This window comes from Salvelinus sp. IW2-2015, linkage group LG16, assembly GCF_002910315.2.
Source record: "Salvelinus sp. IW2-2015 linkage group LG16, ASM291031v2, whole genome shotgun sequence".
Classification (NCBI taxonomy): domain Eukaryota; kingdom Metazoa; phylum Chordata; class Actinopteri; order Salmoniformes; family Salmonidae; genus Salvelinus; species Salvelinus sp. IW2-2015.
The window spans coordinates 2,886,600-2,902,731 of record NC_036856.1 but is presented as its reverse complement, the minus strand read 5'-3'; the positions used below and the strand labels follow the sequence as shown (position 1 = coordinate 2,902,731).

The 16,132-nt window shown below is 43.7% G+C and overlaps 1 protein-coding gene across 2 annotated transcripts in view; it reads right to left on the bottom strand.

Moving 5' to 3' along the window:
• The window catches only part of LOC111975682 (arf-GAP with coiled-coil, ANK repeat and PH domain-containing protein 2), a 91,198-nt gene that overhangs the window by 36,845 nt on the left and 38,221 nt on the right, over positions 1-16,132 (bottom strand). For both annotated transcript variants that reach the window (XM_070447460.1, XM_024004189.2), the window contains exons 6-9: positions 15,837-16,020; positions 9,030-9,074; positions 8,831-8,926; positions 5,093-5,167 (exon numbers count right to left, since the gene is read on the bottom strand). In XM_070447460.1, the coding sequence (XP_070303561.1) occupies positions 5,093-5,167; positions 8,831-8,926; positions 9,030-9,074; positions 15,837-16,020 (400 nt within the window). The remainder of the gene's footprint in view (positions 1-5,092; positions 5,168-8,830; positions 8,927-9,029; positions 9,075-15,836; positions 16,021-16,132) is intronic.

The window sequence follows — 16,132 nt, the reverse complement described above, 5'->3', positions numbered from 1 at the left end:
GAGATGTTCGATGAGCAGGTGTCCACTGAGAGCATAGCCTGAAGGTAAGGAGGGGCAGTTCCCCTTGCTGCTCCGTAGGCAAACAACAGGGTCTTGAAGATGATGCAAGTTTCAAATGGAAGCCAGTGGAGTGTGCGGAGGAGCGAGGTGACATGGGTTGAACACCAGGCGGGCTGCGGCGTTCTGGCTAAGTTGCAGGGGTTTGGTGGCACAAGCGGGGAGCCCAGACAACAGAGAGTTGCAGTAGTTTAGATGGGAGACGACAAGTGCCTGGATTAGGACCTTCGCCACTTCCTGTGTGAGGAAAGGTTGTACTCTACATGGATGTTGTAGAGCATGAACCCGCAGGAGCGAAGTCATTGCTTTGATGTTTACAGAGAACGACAGGCTGTTATCCAGGGTCATGCCAAGGTTCTTTGCACTCTGAGAGGAGGACACAGTGGATTTGTCAACCGTGCGTGATGGAGAGGTCTTGCCAGTGATGGAGAAATCATGCCAATTGCACGATCCATCAAAACTTGAGACATCTGTGGCATTGTGTTGCGTGACAAAACTGCACATTTTCGAGTGGCCTTTTAATGTCCCCGGCAGTAGGTGCACCTGTGTAATGATCATGCTGTTTAATCAGCTTCTTGATATGCCACACCTGTCAGGTGGATGGATTATCTTGGCAAAGGAGAAATGCTCACTAACATGGAACTGAACAAATTTGTGCACATAATTTGAGAGAAATAATCTTTTTGTGAATATGGAACATTTCTGGGATTTTTTACTTCGGCTCATGGGACCAACATGTTGCGTTTATAATTTTGTTCAGTGTACATTCATAACGCATGTCACAGACCATTGTAAAACTAGGCTACTTGCGGACGGGGCTGCTAAAAAAAATTTAGGCTTCCCCTTGTTCATGCTTGTTACCTCATTAGCTAGTTATAGCTGGGGCACGTTCAGCAGGACGCAACGTTTTGGTACGTTCAGATATAAATATAATATAATATATATAATATATATATATATATATATATATATAATATGCTATGTAGAACAAACATCTCTCTCTGACATGTTGAATAAGGAATAATGTTAGCTCTATTAATGGAATCTTTATCTGCAACGTTAGAGAACGTTTTGCAACTGAACGTGGCCCTGGGAGCCTATATGCAAACATTTGGTAGCAGGGGACTTCAATCGGACTCGACTACATTACTGGGCTTTTAACTCATTAGTTCCCATTCAAAGTCATTAGCCTCCGTTTTACTTTTGGACATCAATGTGGCTTCGGCGTCTGTGGAACATTGATAATGGCGTGATCGAGTGACTCCCTCTCCGTCGCTCTTTTAATATCTATGTAGGCTTAGGAATTCATGGCCAGATGATTATATATATATTTAATTTCCCCCCCCCCCCTCATATTTATTCTGTTGGGAAGAGAATAGGATGTTAAGCAGAAAAATGATAGACTAAAAAGAGTTCCAAAATGAATACTGCCCGGGAGGAAGAGCAGCTGTGTATTGTCGAGGTTGACCTTGAGCTGGTGGGCCGACATCCAAGCTTAGAAGTTTGCCAGGGTGTAAAGAGAAAAAAGGAGAGGGCCTAGAACCAAACCCTGGGGGACAGCAGTAGTGAGAGCACGTGGTGCAGACACAGATCCTCTTCACGCCACCTGGTAGGAGCGACTTGCCAGGTATGATGCAATCCAGGATTGTGCAGAACCTGAGACACCCAACCCTGAGAGAATGGAGAAGAGGATCTGATGGTTCACGATGTCGAAGGGAGCAGTTAGATTTAGTCGCAGAGGAGAGAGAGTCCGCTTTGGCAGAGCGGAGAGCCTCCGTGACACAGAAGAGAGCGGTCTCAGTTGAGTGAGTCGCCTTGAAGCCTGACTGGTTAGGGTCAAGAAGATCATTCTGAGAGAGACAACGAGAGAGTTGGTCAGAGACAACAGGCTCAAGTGTTTAGGAAAGAAAAGAAAGAAGGGATACCGGTCTGTAGTTTTTGATGTCAGGGATGAGTTGAAGGAAGTGAAGAATGGGCAAAGGTCTCCAGAGATGGTGTGGAGAAGGGAGGAGGGGATGGGGTCAAGTGGGCAGGTTGTCGAGCGGCCAGACATCACTAGTCACAGGATATCATCTAGAAAGAGAGAGGGGAGAAAGAGGTCAAGGCGTAGGGTAGTTCTGTGTGAGTGGGATCAGTGGGCTCAGTAGCCCGAGAGAATGAGGAACGGATATTGTTAACCTTTTTTCCAAAGTGGTTGACAAAGTCGTCCACAGAGCGGTAGGAGGGAGAAGGTGGAGGAGAAAGTTGAAAAAAGCTTGAAATTTAGAGTGATAGAAAGTGGCATTAGAAGCAGATAGAGAGGAAGAGAAGGTACAGAAGGGCGAGTGGAAGGATGATAGGTCCTTCAGAAGTTTAGTTATCCTCCATTTCCGCCCAGCCTTGTTCTGTAAGCACACAGTGAGTCACTCAGCCACTGGAGCAAGAGGGGAAGGTCGAGCCGGCTGGGAGGAAAGGGGACAGTGGGAGTCGAAGGATGCGGAAAGGGAGAAGAGTACTGTCGAAGAGGCAGAGTCAGGAGACAGGAGGGAGAAGGATTAAGCCAAAGGAAAAGAAGATAGGATAGAAGAGGAGACAGTAGTGGGAGAGGGAGAGCAAAGATTGCGGCGGCGCATGACCATCTAGGTAGGAGCAAAGTGGGAAGGGTTGGAGGAGTAGTGTTCCGAGACATGGAGGGGGGTTACAGAGAGATTAGAAGGGAAACAGCCTCTTGTGAAGATGAGGTTAAGCGTATTGCCTGCCTTGTGAGTGGAAGGGGACTGGGAAAGGGGTCAAAAGAGTAAAGGGCAGGGTTCATACACATTTTGACAGATGGAATTTCATGACTTTTCCACTTTTACCCCCCCCCCCCCCAAAGTAGAACACCTGTTAGGCAACAGTATAAAACACGTGGTCTACCCTCAGTCTGGAGAGGTACTGGGTGTGCAGGCTTTTGATCAAGCTCTGCTCAAACACAGGGCCAGTTTATCAAGGTCCGGTTGAGCAGCTAATTTCTAAAATTAGGTTTGTTAGAGGGGCACTGGAATAAAAGCCTGCACACCCATTAGCTCTCCTGGAGGATGGTTAACCACCCTTGATGTACAACAATGCAACATTACAACGAAATACGTTTTATGCTTTTTGAAATAATTCACTCATTTATTATATCAAAGATCAAATGGCTATTCAGCTGAAGCAAGCCCACACTCGCAAGTGTCGGTGGAAAGTTTTTGGGTCATGACGAAAACATTTAACTACAAGATATGTTTTGAATTGGCTACCTATTTATTAGTCTGTTCTCTATCATATTGTCCGACTGCCTCTCTCTCCTTGAGCAACGGCCCACTCGTCTCGGCCCACACATGCATGCAGGTGATACTCGCTAACACAGACGCGCTAAAGTGTCATTCCGATTCTGGCTGATATTTTTATTTGATTCATAAAATATTTAAAAACAGTACCTAGATAAATTACATGAACTGAAATGATTTAATTTCCATTGACTTTTCCAAAACTTTTCCAGGCCTGGAAAACACCATTTCAAAATTCCATGACTTTTCCAGGATTTTCATGAAACCCTGAAAGGAGTGGAAAGAAAGAGTTGGAATTAAATTAATTGCAGTCAGGCGTCGGGAGTTTAAAGTCGCCCAGTACGATGACTGGTGAGCCATCGTCGGGAAATTAGTTTATCGAGAACTCTCCAAGGACACCTGGTGGCGATAGACGAAAACAATGTTAAGCTTGAGTGGACAAGTAACAGTGACCAGATGGAATTCAAATGAGGAGATACTGGTGAGAGAGAGGGAAAAGAGAAAATCTCCAATTAGGAGAAGTTAGTAGCCCAGTGCCACCACGACCAGACGCTCTCGGATTATGAGAGAACACAGTCAGATGACGAGAGAGCAGCTGGAGTAGCAGTGTTTTCTGGGGTAATCCATGACTCCATCAGGGCCAAAAAGTGTAGGGACTTAAGGGCAGCCTTATTGACCACAAATCGGCAGTTCTAAAAGCTGCCGGAGACTAGGAATTCCACGTGGGTTGCAGCCACGGGCTGGGGAGCATCTATTAAATCTACAGGGAGAGTAGCGAACAGGGATAGATGGTGAAACGTATCCCTGTCGTTTGGTAAGTGAGCCCCGAAGCGTCCGACCCACTTGAATAAAGCATGATGTGTGTCAGTGACTTATTATGGTGCCATTTAGGACATAGCCTGTGAGATCCCATTATCAACGCCTGCCCAATGACTCCTCTACTCTTCTAGTGTTCCACAACACATTGTGGAACACTAGTGTTGCAGTTCTGTGTTTCATAGTGCTAAATAAACCATTAATAGTCATCATTAATGAAATAATGAATTTACCATCCATACTGTTTGCATAGAAATAGAATGATAAATATAATGATAGTGTGTGTATTAGAGTGAGTAGATAGGTACAGAAGTGAATGGGGTGACAAAATACAATGACAAAATACCTCATAGATAGTCGTGAATAATTACTTTTTTTCATTACAATACATGCTGTACTCATAGAAGTAGAATGACAGATCCTCCATTTCTATGACTGCATGCATTAGAGTGAAGAAGGGCAGAAGTGGATGAGTAACTGGGGGTATATTGGTGAGGCTTTCTGAAAATCCCAGTTTCAGGGCTGATCCTTTCATAGAATGGGTTAGAGTGCAATAAGAAAGGCTTTATGGCTGAGGGAAAAGGACCCGGCTCAGTCAAATCACTGCTTTAAACCAGAGCTCCCCAAGGCTAGAGACAGTGTGTGCGCGCTCAAACTTAGCTAGAGCAGGGTTTCCCAAACTCTATCCTGCCAGTGCCAAAGGACATCCAGCCAACTTGGGAAGCATTGGAGTTAACATGGGCCAGCATCCCTTGTGGAATGCTTGACACCTTTTTGAGTCCTTGCACCGATAAATTGAGGCTGTTCTGAGGGCAAAAGTGGGGGTGCAACTCAAGATTTGGAAGGAGTTCTTAATGTTTTGTACACTCAGTGTATAGCGCAAGTGTGCCAAAAAAGTCATGTTTCTGTGTGTGTGTATGTGTGTGTGTTACCTTCTGTTGAATGGTGGAGTGTTTCTGCTCCATGGCCCTCTTCTCTTTGGCTGCATCAACCACCAGCTGGTCCAGCTGAAACACACAGAGCACAGGTTAGGATTGTTTGAAACCATCAAGTGTGTGTGTGCCATATTTTTGAGCAGGTTGCAATAGTCTAAAGAATATGACCGTTCCTTATTGGACAAGTTCAGGTAGTCCCTCCCTATTTCAGTCAGATATCTGAACGTTTTGTGCCTAATGAACACGATCCCGGTCTGTTCCCCACAATCCCCAGTAGGCCCCATATACTCTCTAGCTACAGTAAAAGGGTTCAAGGCTAGTTTGTAAGGGTTTTTGTGTCTGTAGTTGCTAATTAACTTTCAGTTTCCCCTAGAAATAGAGTTCATATGCAAAATACTTGGTTATCTGAAGTGGCTTCCTCTACTCATCTGCTGTCCTTAATTTAGCACTGTTCTGAAAACACTGCATGAAAGCAATATTGCAGTCTGTAGTCTGTATGCTCTCTTTCAAACTTGGACCATAAAGGTGTCCCTTGGATAAAGAACTGCTCCACTACGAGATGAGCTCTCCTCCTTCAGATTGAGGAACTTGAAGACTGTTTGACTAGGTCGTTGGATGACCCCAGAGTTTGTTTCCTACATCAGTGTAATTCGAGTCTCCGCGTCGGGAGGGTTCTCGGCCACAAACAGCCTAAATCAGCATCTATGATAACTCATCTCAAGCAAACGCTATCTGGTAACAAAGATCATTTGGCGAGAAAGGAACCAGGACGCAGCGAATGTGTGTCTAATGGAACTCCTGTATCATCACAACCTACAGAAACGATCTAACCTAAGGGAACTATGGGACATTACACTTTATTTTACAGTTCTGTTTTAGTCTTGGTATGAACTAAGAAACAACCTATTACTTACAGTAGGTTTAGAGTTTCAATGAACCCCAAAGAATCAAAAAGTAGGTAGTCGATTTGTAATAACCATTTTTCATGCAATGTCTAAGTAAATACCAGGGCTGTAAATTAAAGCATAAACAACCTCACTGATATAACTTATTAAACAACATGTTTATAAATGAATGAATACACTGAGGAGGATTAGCTAACACTCCACAGAATCTATACTCCAATAAACCCAGTACTAAGTAACGTTATGAAAAAGATATACATTAATGTCATCAGAGGCAATCTGGGGGGCTTTATTGAAACAAAGAGCACAATTACAGCACAGAGTCGCCACAAGTGCAGCATAGCACAGGCCTAATTTCATAATTCATACAAGACAAGCCGACGCTATGGAATAAATTATTTTAAGGAGCCTAAATCAGGATCCAACTCCACTCACACTAAACCTGGGCGACAGGAAGCCTAGCGGTTAAGAGTGTTGGGCCAAAGGTCACTGGTTCGAATCTGCTGTTCCGCCCTTGAGCAAGGCAGTTAACCCCCAACAACAACCGCTCCCTGGGCACCGATGATGTGCTCATCGATTAAGACAGCCCCCCGTACGTCTCTGATTCAGGGGGTTGGGTTAAATGCGGAACACACATTTCGGTTGAATGCGTTCAGTTGTGCAACTGACTAGGTATCCCCCTTTCCCTTTACCGACTACTAAAGCCCATTACTAGATGCCTCTGGAGCTGAGATACATATTTGGGGACATATTTTGTTTTGTTTTAGCAAAAAGTGGGCAGGTTTGCGGAATGACAGCTGGATTGGATTGGAAATGTTTTCCCCTTTCTCCATAACAACCAGACTACAGCTTCTAGTGGATTTTAACAGTACATGTGACTATATCCATAAACACAGAATTACAGTCCCTTCTGGTCATTCTATTTCTATGTGTAGGCTATATCACTGTAACTGGTCCATTCAGAAGTAGGCCTTGTGATTCTGACTCACCCACTGCACGACCACCGACTGACTTGGTCTTACAATTCAAACGACTCACTAGGGTGGTGGTTGTGCATCTTTGTTCCCTTTCACTCGGTCATCATGTAGAAAATCAGTCACTAGTTACACAGTGTGCATATTGGTTCTGACATTTGACTGATGAATAGTCATGGTAAATTCATTCATTAATTTCTGAGTGTAAAAAAATAAATACATTTCATTATTCAACCTGGGCTAAAAGCATCTTGGAAAGACATTCGCTTTCAATCTTTCAGTTCCTGATATGAAAAGTTCAGTTACTGAAATCCCTAAATTGTTTAGGAAACACATTCCATACCCTTCCTCTCTTTACATGAAACATGTAAGTATTGCATGCATGTGACCAATAGGGCCTGACCTATAGGTGGGGTGGCAGGTAGCCTAGTGGTTAGTGTTGGAATAGTAACCGAAAGGTTGCAAGATCGAATCCCGAGCTGACAAGGTAAAAATCTGTCGTTCTGCCCCTGAGTAAGGCAGTTAACCCACTGTTCCTAGGCCAACATTGAAAATAAGAATTTGTTCTTAACTGACTTGCCTAGTTAAATAAAGATAAAAAATATAAAATAAAATGCCTAACATAATCACATCAATAAATCGGTTAAAACAAACTCTGAACACAGTAACGTCGACAGCAACATTTATGCGGAGGATGTGAAAAATAAACTTGAAATGGGGGAATGTTTACTGGTTGCTCAGGAGGGAAAAGGGAAGTCACATCTGTGGAAGACATTTGATATAAGTGTGGAAACTACTGGAGATCAAGAAAAAGGAAGGTATAGGAGCAAGTGTGGCATGAGTATTATGTGTGCCAAACAGTTCCTGTTAGATTACAATATAATAATTTTTCTGACCATTTGGAACAATGTAAACACTAAATAAGTGTACCAGAGAGTAGAGAGTAGTGTACCAGAGAGTAGTGCGCCCCCCTAGGGTCACTAGGGGATAGTTACATATTCTTTTTGGATGATATTACATCTATATTTCACTTCATATTTCACCCCACCGAGTGCCAATTACTAACATTTGCTACTGTAGGTAGCGTTAGCTTGTGCTAGTTGTCTGTACCTGAGCCGAAACTCCAGTATGTTTTATCCTATAGCATGTTCTCCATCTTCTTTTTAAATAGTGAGCCAACAAACTCTTCAGTACTTTTATTTGCCTGACTGATCAAAACTTGTTTTCTCATGCTCTCTCTTCTCTCTGCAGCAGACATATAGTGAGCAATATCGAATTGCAATACATACAGTATCGGCACCGAAGGATCATGATAGTGTCGCATCAGGTCGGCACTTCCAGTGACCATGACACACACAATGAAAGTGCATCATCACTGGCCACAGGCCTAATGTTGGTTGGCCCCACCTAGTGCCACTGAACTAAACTAGGGCACATTTTTGTACATGTGTGCTCCCAGCAAAAATAATGGACAACAAGTTTGGTTTGTGGGCCGAAGCAATTACTTTTCACCCTAGTTCAACTCCTTGGCAGGGAGGAAAAGCGTTGACTGGCATGGCTTTACCTTTCTGTAGAGTAAGAGCTTGATGATAAGCTGCCAAGTTGAATCAGGTGTGTTAGCGCTGAGGGGACAGTGGTTTTCAAACCTCTCCTCGGGGATCCCCCCAGAGCTAGCACACCTGATTCAACTTGGCAACTTATCATCATCAAGCCCTTGACGAATCATCAAGCCCTAGGTGAATTGTAAAACATCTGGAGATCCCCGAGGAGAGGTTTAAGAACCACTATGCGTTTGGATGGGCCAGGTGGAGATACAGTTACAGTTTAATGGGAGAAAAAAAGGGTTAAAGGCCTACCTGTCCCCCCAGCTGTTTCATGAGAGGTTGTAGTTCACTGAAGAGGTCGTAACCCTGGTGGAAGAAGGTCAGGTGGGCGTACATGAAGGACAGCATCTACGGACAGGAACGTACCAATCAGAGTCGTCGTACACGAGGCAAAAGACATGGGAACAACAGTTAAGTTCATATGGTTATTTTCATAGAAAACAATATTTACCGATTTGAGGATTTCCGATCTTCTCTTAGACTGGAGTACATTGATCTGTGTGGGTAGAAAGAAAAGCTCAGTTAGATTGGGTCACCACTGTGTGTGAGCGCGTGTGTATATGAGAAAAAGAGAGCACTGTACTAGTGAAATGATCGAATCAAATACTCATCCTAGTTCACACCAATGAACTTCAAATGCATTTAAAGTTCATTGGTTCCCATTAAATGGGCATCATGAATAGTGTATAATTAGCCAGAACTACATCACTGTAGATGTGGTAGGAACTGGATAGGTAGAAGCAGGCCCTAGGAATGGGATAGGTTTATTGCATCTACTCAATTCTACTCTCCTCGCTTCTACTATTGCGTTTACTTTCTTTCATACATCTGCAAAAGCTGAAGGGTTTGAGACCAGTGGAAGGTTGTTTTCAGACTGGGCAGTAGAGAGGACATTGAGCAACTTAAAGAACTGTGTCCGTGTCAATTGGTAAACATCTAAATGTTCCATTATAGCTGCTAAGGAAGAAGTTGGAGACATGCTGCTGACTCTCGTGTGGAAAAGAACAACATGCTGTTATTGTAAAACGTGCGTGCTAGTAGGGTTGCAAAGGGTCGGACACTTTCCAGTAAATTTTCCGAAAATTTTCCATGGGGAGTTAAGCCCTGGAATTTGGGGAATTTTGCTTGAATTCATCGACAAATCTAGCTTATAAAAGTGAACGTTTTTTGTGGGATACACATAAGGCAATTCTAGGTCTTGTGGCATATTATGGTTAAACTATCCCCAATTCAATGGAATTGCAACCCCATGCATGCATTCTTCCATCAGATGTGTAGTGCACTCTTCCATCACATGTACAGCTGATTCTCAAGATCTTGCACACTAATGAGATGTTATTGAGCCCACACTACTACTGTCTGAGCCAAGGACTACATGCTTTCTGGTAAGTTTTGATTACAATATGGGGTAGGGTGAATATACACTGCTCAAAAAAATAAAGGGAACACTAAAATAACACATCCTAGATCTGAATGAATGAAATATTCTTATTAAATACTTTTTTCTTTACATAGTTGAATGTGCTGACAACAAAATCAACAAAAATCATCAATGGAAATCAAATGTATCAACCCATGGAGGTCTGGATTTGGAGTCACACTCAGTCATGGTCTCAACTTAATGTTGAGAGTTAGAATAGTAGAATACACAAAGTGCAATTTCTGAAATGTGGTTGTGCATCAGCAGTTTGTTATGTCAGTCACTAATAGTCATTCAATTAGCCCATGTCAGCTAAAATGTTTTAGATTGGTAAGTTGGTATAGCCAGCTATTTAAACTAGTATTAATCATGGTCAAATGACTGACCGGTGGGCTCCCCTTGATTTTCTTTAGTTTCTCTCACTCCGATATCAAATTCAAAACTGCAAACATTCGACACCCTATGGCAAAATGAGTAGAATTGCCGGAAATTAACAAAAACTAGATTTTTTTTCTCTCTCTGCTATTGAGGGGACCACTAAAATGTTTTGCTCACAAGATCCCCCTGACCCCCCCAATTTTTTTTACTAAGGCCCCATAAAGGCTAGGGCAGGCTGACTGCATGTGTGGGTATGGATGTGGGTACGCAGACCCGCGAGCCACTGCGGCCCCTCATTATGAGTTCAGAGTTTTTGTGACCCCCACCTCCATCAAAGTTGCCCATCCCTGATTTAGTTGATTCCTTAAGGTCAATAAACGCTTGAATATTTGTGAATTCTGTCTTAATGCCTGTATTCCGTGAGGTCCCTAATTATCTTATTTGTACTAGAATGGGGGGGGGGGGGGGGTACTGCTAAGCTATATGCAATTGTTTTAAGAAGGTATACCAAGGGTAATTTTGCTATTAGAGTTTGAATTTTAAGACCCCTTGAAATATATAAAAAAAAATGTATATACACTGCTCAAAAAAATAAAGGAACACTAAAATAACACATCCTAGATCTGAATGAATGAAATATTCTTATTAAATACTTTTTTCTTTACATAGTTGAATGTGCTGACAACAAAATCACACAAAAATGATCAATGGAAATCAAATTTATCAACCCATGGAGGTCTGGATTTGGAGTCACACTCAAAATTAAAGTGGAAAACCACACTACAGGCTGATCCAACTTTGATGTAATGTCCTTAAAACAAGTCAAAATGAGGCTCAGTAGTGTGTGTGGCCTCCACGTGCCTGTATGACCTCCCTACAACGCCTGGGCATGCTCCTGATGAGGTGGCGGATAGTCTCCTGAGGGATCTCCTCCCAGACCTGGACTAAAGCATCCGCCAACTCCTGGACAGTCTGTGGTGTAACGTGGCGTTGGTGGATGGAGCGAGACATGATGTCCCAGATGTGCTCAATTGGATTCAGGTCTGGGGAACGGGCGGGCCAGTCCATAGCATCAATGCCTTCCTCTTGCAGGAACTGCTGACACACTCCAGCCACATAAAGTCTAGCATTGTCTTGCATTAGGAGGAACCCAGGGCCAACCGCACAGCATATGGTCTCACAAGGGGTCTGAGGATCTCATCTCGGTACCTAATGGCAGTCAGGCTACCTCTGGCAAGCACATGGAGGGCTGTGCGGCCCCCCAAAGAAATGCCACCCCACACCATGACTGACCCACCGCCAAACCGGTCATGCTGGAGGATGTTGCAGGCAGCAGAACGTTCTCCACGGCGTCTCCAGACTCTGTCACGTCTGCCACATGTGCTCAGTGTGAACCTGCTTTCATCTGTGAAGAGCACGAGGCGCCAGTGGCGATTTTGCCAATCTTGGTGTTCTCTGGCAAATGCCAAACGTCCTGCACGGTGTTGGGCTGTAAGCACAACCCCCACCTGTGGACGTCGGGCCCTCATACCACCCTCATGGAGTCTGTTTCTGACCGTTTGAGCAGACACATGCACATTTGTGGCCTGCTGGGAGTCATTTTGCAGGGCTCTGCAGTGCTCCTCCTTGCACAAAGGCGGAGGTAGCGGTCCTGCTGCTGGGTTGTTGGCCTCCTCCACGTCTCATGATGTACTGGCCTGTCTCCTGGTAGCGCCTCCATGCTCTGGACACTACGCTGACAGACACAGCAAACCTTCTTGCCACAGCTCGCATTGATGTGCTATCCTGGATGAGCTGCACTACCTGAGCCACTTGTGTGGGTTGTAGACTCCGTCTCATGCTACCACTAGAGTGAAAGCACCCCAGCATTCAAAAGTGACAAAACATCAGCCAGGAAGCATAGGAACTGAGAAGTGGTCTGTGGTCACCACCTGCAGAACCACTCCTTTATTGGGGGTGTCTTGCTAATTGCCTATAATTTTCAACCTGTTGTCTATTCCATTTGCACAGCAGCATGTGAAATTTATTGTCAATCAGTGTTGCTTCCTAAGTGGACAGTTTGATTTCACAGAAGTGTGATTGACTTGGAGTTACATTGTGTTGTTTAAGTGTTCCCTTTATTTTTTTGAGCAGTGTATTTTATATGCGATACATTAGTTTTTGTTAACTAGTAAACAGTAGCCTACAGCAAAATCTGTTTAAATAATTTTTAACTTGTTAACAATTTCTGCTAGTTAGTTTTTACTACCATGTGGGGTTTAGCTTGCTTGAGCCTGCTAACTGAAGAGTGTTAATTCACCTGTTTCCATACATGTTTCGTTTTTATTTTTTATTATTACAAAGGAGTTGTTTAATCTAACTGCTTAACTATTTATCTGTGCATGGTATTGTATTTGGGTTTTTTTAACAATATTTTTTCGAATCATTACAGGAAAATGCCAGGGGCACTATCTGATGTGTGGAGACATTTCACTGCAGCTAATGAAGGAAAAGCTGTGTACATTGCAAATACTGTGCCAAATAATATGTGAAGAATGCAACAAAGATGCAGAATCATCTGGCCAAGTGCATAAAGTTCCCTCAGCGCTCACAACAAGCAACCTCTGACAAAAGGCCCTCTACTTCAATTCGAGGTGAAAATGATGAATCAGACACCTTAACGATAGCAACAGCTCATGGTCCTCTTGGAATCAGAAGATTCTTTGACTCAATGGAGGAATGTAGTCAGAGAAATGCTGACCTCTGATGCTCACAGGCAATGTGTATTGGAAGAGATTTCTGAATATTCTTCGCCCAGCATACACTTCTCCAACCAGACCTGCTTGATCTACTCATTTGCTGGATACAGAGTTCAACAGAGTTCAAATGAAGGTCAAGCAAATCATAGAGAAAGCAGACTGTATTGCAATCATCTCTGATGGGTGGTCAAATGTTCGTGGGCAAGGAATAATTAGCAACATAATCTCCACCCCTCAACCAGTATTCTACAAGAGCACAGACACACGGGACAACAGATACACCGGTCTCTACATTGAGGATGAGCTGAAGGCAGTCATCAATGACCTTGGACCACAGAAGGTATTTTCACTGGTGACAAACAATGCTGCGAACATGAAGGCTGCTTGGTCTAAAGTGGAGGAGACATCACACCCATTGGCTGTGCTGCTCATGCATTGAATCTACTCCTCAAGAACATCATGGCACTGAAAACAATGGATACACTCTACAAGAGAGTCAAGGAAATGGTTAGGTATGTGAAGGGTCATCAAGTTATAGCAGCAATCTACCTCACCAAGCAAAGTGAGAAGAATAAGAGCACCACATTGAAGCTGCCCAGCAACACCCGTTGGGGTAGTGTTGTCATCTTGTTTGACAGTCTCCTGGAGGGAAAGGAGTCTCTCCAAGAAATGGCCATATCACAGTCTGCCGATATGGACAGCCCCATCAAGAGGATCCTCCTGGATGATGTATTTTGGGAGTGAGTGGTAAGCAGCCGGGAACTCCTGAAACCTATAGCAGTAGCCATTGGACGGATTGAGGGAGACAATGCCATCCTGTCTGATGTTCAGACTCTGCTTGCAGATGTAAGAGAAGAAATCCGTACTGCCCTGCCCACTTCACTGTTGCTCCAAGCAGAGGAAAATGCAGTTCTGAAATACATCAAAAAGAATGAAGACTTCTGCCTGAAGCCCATACACGCTGCAGCGTACATGTTGGACCCCAAGTATGCTGGCAAAAGCACCCTGTCTGGTGCAGAGATCAACAAGGCCTATGGTGTCATCACTACTGTGTCTCGCCACCTTGGCCTGGATGAAGGTAAGGTTCTTGGCAGTCTGGCGAAGTACACTTCCAAGCAAAGGCTTTGGGATCGAGATGCAATATGGCAGTCGTGCCAACATATCTCATCAGCCACCTGGTGGAAGGGACTTTGTGGATCTGAGGCTCTTTCCCCCGTTGCCTCCATCATCCTTCAAATCCCACCAACATCAGCCGCCTCAGAACGCAACTGGTCCTTGTTTGGGAACACACACACCAAAGCACGCAACAGGCTGACCAATATAAGGGTTGAAAAATTGGTGGCCAACCGGGCAAATTTTTGGCTTTTTGAGCCTGACAACTAGCCATCCTCAACAAGGTTGGAAAGTGACAGTGCAGATGAGGCCTCAGAGTCTGATGTTCAAGAGGTGGACATTGAGGAGGTCCAGGGAGAAGACATGGAAGCCTGAGAGGAAGACAACCAAAGCTTTAGTTTCTAGACTATAATTTTATAGATGTATGTTGAAAATGTTTTTTGTGAGATGCAATGGATCATTGGGGATCATTCAATATTCCCTTTCTTTTGTTGTTCAGTGAAATCATCCCATGTGACGAGTCACCTCATTTAATTAAAGTTAAATTCGCAAAAAAAAGAATTCTTCTTCTGTTGGAAGTATTTAATAATTTGCAATTATGTCTACTTCTGATAGGGTAAAATGTTTATGTTTCTGTCTCCATATGATATGGTAAATATATCCAATGCAAAAATATCTACATTTAAACGGTATGAATATTAATTTGCATATATTTCTGTTAATTCCCATATATTCCCGTTAATTCCCATATATTCCTGTTAATTCCCACGGAAAGTTTCCACCTCTGAATATTCCCCAAAATGTGCAACCCTATGTGCTAGTAAATGCAGTCCACTTCCCCATTCACAGCAACACTATGAAACCCAAGCCATAGCTAATGCTAAGCTGCCTGGCCCCCTTATCAGACAACATGGCCCATTCATCAACATTACAGCAGCCCAGGAGAAGACCAGGCAATGAAGGTACGGCTGTATACATGACTGTACTCTCCATTGTGAAAGGTCAGCTTAGCCATCGGGGGAACATAGCACAAACTGTAGAGCCATATGGGTTTGACAAGCCAGGAACTTCAGAATAGTATGAAATAAAGGCATATAACACTTTGGTATCTATCGGAAGAAAAATAGACTGAGGCTCTGTGAAAATTACTCTGTTGGTGTTGGACCTGTAGACGCAATATACCCAAGTGTTAAAGCCTCCAAACAGGGTCTGTATGGCATTGTATGGACAGAATTGATAGCTGGCCTTTATTTTCAGGCTACAGCCTTTCATCAAAGATGCTTAAAGAAGTTTAACATTGGAATGGGGGGTAAGCTCACCCTTGTGCCAGACCACTCAACATACGTAAAATGCTACTGAACAATAGGGGTCACCAACCCTAGTCCTGGAGAGTACGGTCTAGTGTTCCAGACTAACACTGTCACACCTGATTAAATCAATCAACTGCTCAGCAAAATCTTGATTAGCTGAACCAAGTTTTAGAGCAGGGCTGAAACAAAAACATGCACCCCAATGTTGCTAAGAAATTGATCTGAGGTCAGTTTAAGGATGTTTACTCTCTAAAGGTCAAGTTAAGGATTTCTAAAGTAAGCTGTTCCTGGATCTGTACCTGAAGGACATAGTCGAGGACGATGTGGCGGAAGCACTTGCGTGTGGCCGTCAGGATGTTGGTGGCCTCCTCCACCTCGTGCTGCTTGTTGCGCGGCACCTGGGCATTCTTAGTCAGCGCCGCCTCCTTCTCCTCGCTCACCTTGTCAAACTGCTTCTTGGACTCTTTGAACTTACGTAGGTCCCTAAGGGCGGGAGGTGAAACATAAGTAAGAAGTAGGTATGATAATGAGGAAGTCACACCTCCGCTAAATCTTTGTCAATCTAATACAAATGTACTTTATCTAATTTGGAAAC